The sequence below is a fragment of the Gossypium hirsutum genome, chromosome D09, assembly GCF_007990345.1.
Source record: "Gossypium hirsutum isolate 1008001.06 chromosome D09, Gossypium_hirsutum_v2.1, whole genome shotgun sequence".
In the NCBI taxonomy this organism is placed as follows: Eukaryota; Viridiplantae; Streptophyta; class Magnoliopsida; order Malvales; family Malvaceae; genus Gossypium; species Gossypium hirsutum.
This window is the reverse complement of record NC_053445.1, coordinates 15264357-15267509: the sequence shown is the minus strand read 5'-3', so window position 1 is coordinate 15267509 and position 3153 is coordinate 15264357. Positions and strand designations below refer to the sequence as shown.

At 33.7% G+C, this 3153-nt stretch overlaps 1 protein-coding gene across 1 annotated transcript; it reads left to right on the top strand.

Annotated features, from left to right (window-relative positions):
* The first annotated feature begins 1014 nt into the window (after positions 1 to 1014).
* On the top strand, positions 1015 to 2007 carry LOC107892056 (dehydration-responsive element-binding protein 1A). The gene has a single exon (XM_016817027.2). The coding sequence runs from the start codon at positions 1108 to 1110 to the stop codon at positions 1786 to 1788; it is 681 nt and encodes a 226-aa protein (XP_016672516.1). The 5' UTR covers positions 1015 to 1107; the 3' UTR covers positions 1789 to 2007.
* The last annotated feature ends 1146 nt before the right edge of the window (positions 2008 to 3153 follow it).

Sequence of the window (3153 nt, the reverse complement as noted above, 5' to 3'; positions counted from 1 at the left end):
ATAGTTTGAATGATGAAAATTTAAAATATATATTTCACGAAAATTTTTTTAAAATTATACATTAATTTTGATTTAACATATAATTTAATATATGAATTTTAATTTGATATAATTATATATGTCAAATTTTGATTGTAATTCAAATGTATATATAAAATATTAATTTTGATTCAATCATATTCATTTAAATACATACATTAATTTATTCTTATGCTAGACAAATATAATTATTTGAGTATACAATATATAAACATAAAATGATGTTATATCAAGGGCGAAGGCAGAAAACATTTTATGGGGAGCCGGAATTAAATTGTCTATTTTTATGTTATTAAAAATAAAATATTACTATTTTAATAGCCTATATCTTGATAATTTTAAAAAATTAAATCAAATTCTTATCATTTTTTAGAGGTTAATGTATAATTTTACTATGACTAATTTTAGATTTTATAAATAAAAAGAGTTAAAAGGTAACTTTCTTATTTTAAGGAGTCGAATGCCATACCAACCCCTCTTCACTATATTAATAATTGTGTTAATAATTGATAAAAATTAAATTAAATTAAAATTTCATATATAAAATCAAAATTCAATTACTAAAAATAATAATCACCAAAAGTCAAAAAGTGTTGTTTTATGGGAAAAGAAACATTTTAAAGAAGTAAGCAATGGTCTGAAAAGATCAAACGTTTACAGAGTCTACAAAGGTCGCAGCAGCCGAAGGAAAATGGTGAGATACAATGGTACTCCTCCAATTGCAACTGAAGCTGACCCATTTGACTTGGACAGCTCCAGATAAAAATTAGTCAAAATGTCAAATACCCCACGTGTAATGCACTGCTTGATCCAAAACTAATACAGCTTGCATCGAAACCTAGTCCTCACTGACCCCACAAAGCAACAGCCTGGATCCTCTTCACCTTTCCGTGTTGCCCTCCCTTTTTTTATTCTCTTAAAATACAAAACAAACCATCTTTATATAAACTCATCTCACTCTTCCTTCTTTCACATTCACTCAACTCAATACTATTATGGTATCCTTTTCTTAAAAAGCTTTCCTTTGGCTTTTACTCAACTCACACTTCACTCTCAGCCTTTACTCAAATGGAACCTTTCGCTCTAGATTGCGATATGCTCGATTCTGGGTCTGTTTCGTCGCCGTTATCGGATTCTGGAAGTGGTACTTCTCGTCCGGCAAATTTCTCCGATGAAGATGTGATGTTAGCTTCGATTTGTCCGAAGAAACGAGCGGGACGGAAGAAATTCCGCGAGACTCGGCATCCGGTTTACCGTGGAGTCCGCCGGAAGAACTCGGGGAAGTGGGTTTGTGAAGTGAGGGAGCCTAATAAGAAGTCGAGGATTTGGCTGGGTACTTTTCTCACAGCGGAGATGGCAGCTCGTGCCCACGACGTAGCGGCCATAGCTCTGAGGGGGAGGTCGGCTTGCCTGAACTTCGCGGACTCAGCTTGGAGGCTTCCGGTTCCGGCTTCTGCTGATCCCAAGGATATCCAGAAGGCGGCGGCAGAGGCGGCGGAGGCATTTAGACAACCGGCTGAGCAATGGGACGGAAACTCTGAAGCTAATGCAAAGGGAGATGAAAACAAAGGGAGTTTGTGTGAGAATGGGTTTTATTTGGACGAGGAGGCGGTTTTTGGAACACAAAGTTATCTGGAAAACATGGCGGCAGGGATGATGATGTCACCCCCTCGTTGTGGGTACAATGGGGATGAACTAGAATACGATGCTGCCGATGATTTCATACCTCTTTGGAGTTACTGTCAATAATACTAGACTTGATCACCCTATAGCTAGGGATTCAAGCAAAGCCAATAATACGTGTGGATATAGTTTTTTGCATTTCATCCAAATCCAATAAACACAGGCAGTTGAGAGTTAGAAGCTATGTAGCTAATGCAGTTTTCTCTATCGTTTACTCCATTTTCAGAAATGTAGAAGGAAATAATAGCATTCTAAGGGAAATGGAATTTATCAGTTCACCAGTAACACGTACAACATGTCCCCTCACTGGAATGGTGAAAGTAATTACGATGTCTTACGCTAAGTCGACGTTTATAGATGATATCAGTTTGGCACACAGTCATTGCACATCAAGAGGTTTAAATGTATTCCGAGTATAGCTTCAGCAACTGGTCGAAAAGTCACAATTAATTGTTTATAAAGTAATACATGTCAAACAATCGTGAGTATATTATTTGCAAGAAGAAGTGGTATTGAATTTTTTTCCCACACATTTGGGTAAAGCTTGAATTTTAAAATAGTCATGGTTGGGAGGGTTTTATGAATATTACTCTAATTCAAATAGAGTTAGGCTTAGTTTGGATGAATGATGCGTTTATCTTCCGTGAAGTTAAAAATAGTGATGGTGGTAAGATTGGATACTGTAGCGGTCAGATTAAAAACAACAGTGGGGTGTGTGTTTGAATTCAAACGCAGCTATAACAGTGAGGTGAATTATAATGAAAAGAAAAAATAACCATTAAAGACTTTATTTAGAAGACATAAATACAATAGGAAAAAAAAGACATAAATATTTAACAAAAATTATATTTTATTTAATATTTACGAAATTAATAAATAGATTAAGTTTTATTAAAATTATATCTATATCCAATAATATTTTTATTAGTATTAAATAATTAAAAATAATAATATATAAAAAAATGTTATAAAATAAATATAGGAAATAAAGAACAAAGAGAATGAGAGGTCAAAGAGAGAACGTATTTTATTGGTCAATCGGAATATTTACACTACTTCTCCAAAGTCTATATTTGTAGACATAAGAAGTATAAATAAAATAGAACTCTACTTCTAATGACTATTAGAATTTAAATTATATCAAAACTTATCTAGATATTGATGGACATTCACTTAATAAAATATTCATAACACTCCCCATTGGATGTTCATTTGTAGATAATGTGTCTTGTTAAACCCTTCCTAAGATAAAAACCCTGTGGGAAAAAATTCGCAGTGAATGAAAAAGAGTACACATATCTATAATACGCATAATATGCTGACTCATTAAAAACCTTACCAAGAAAACTCAATGGGGCAAAACCTCGGTTAAGGGAAAAAGAGTATAGCGCATATTTACTCCCCCTCATGAAAACATCACATACTTTCTCA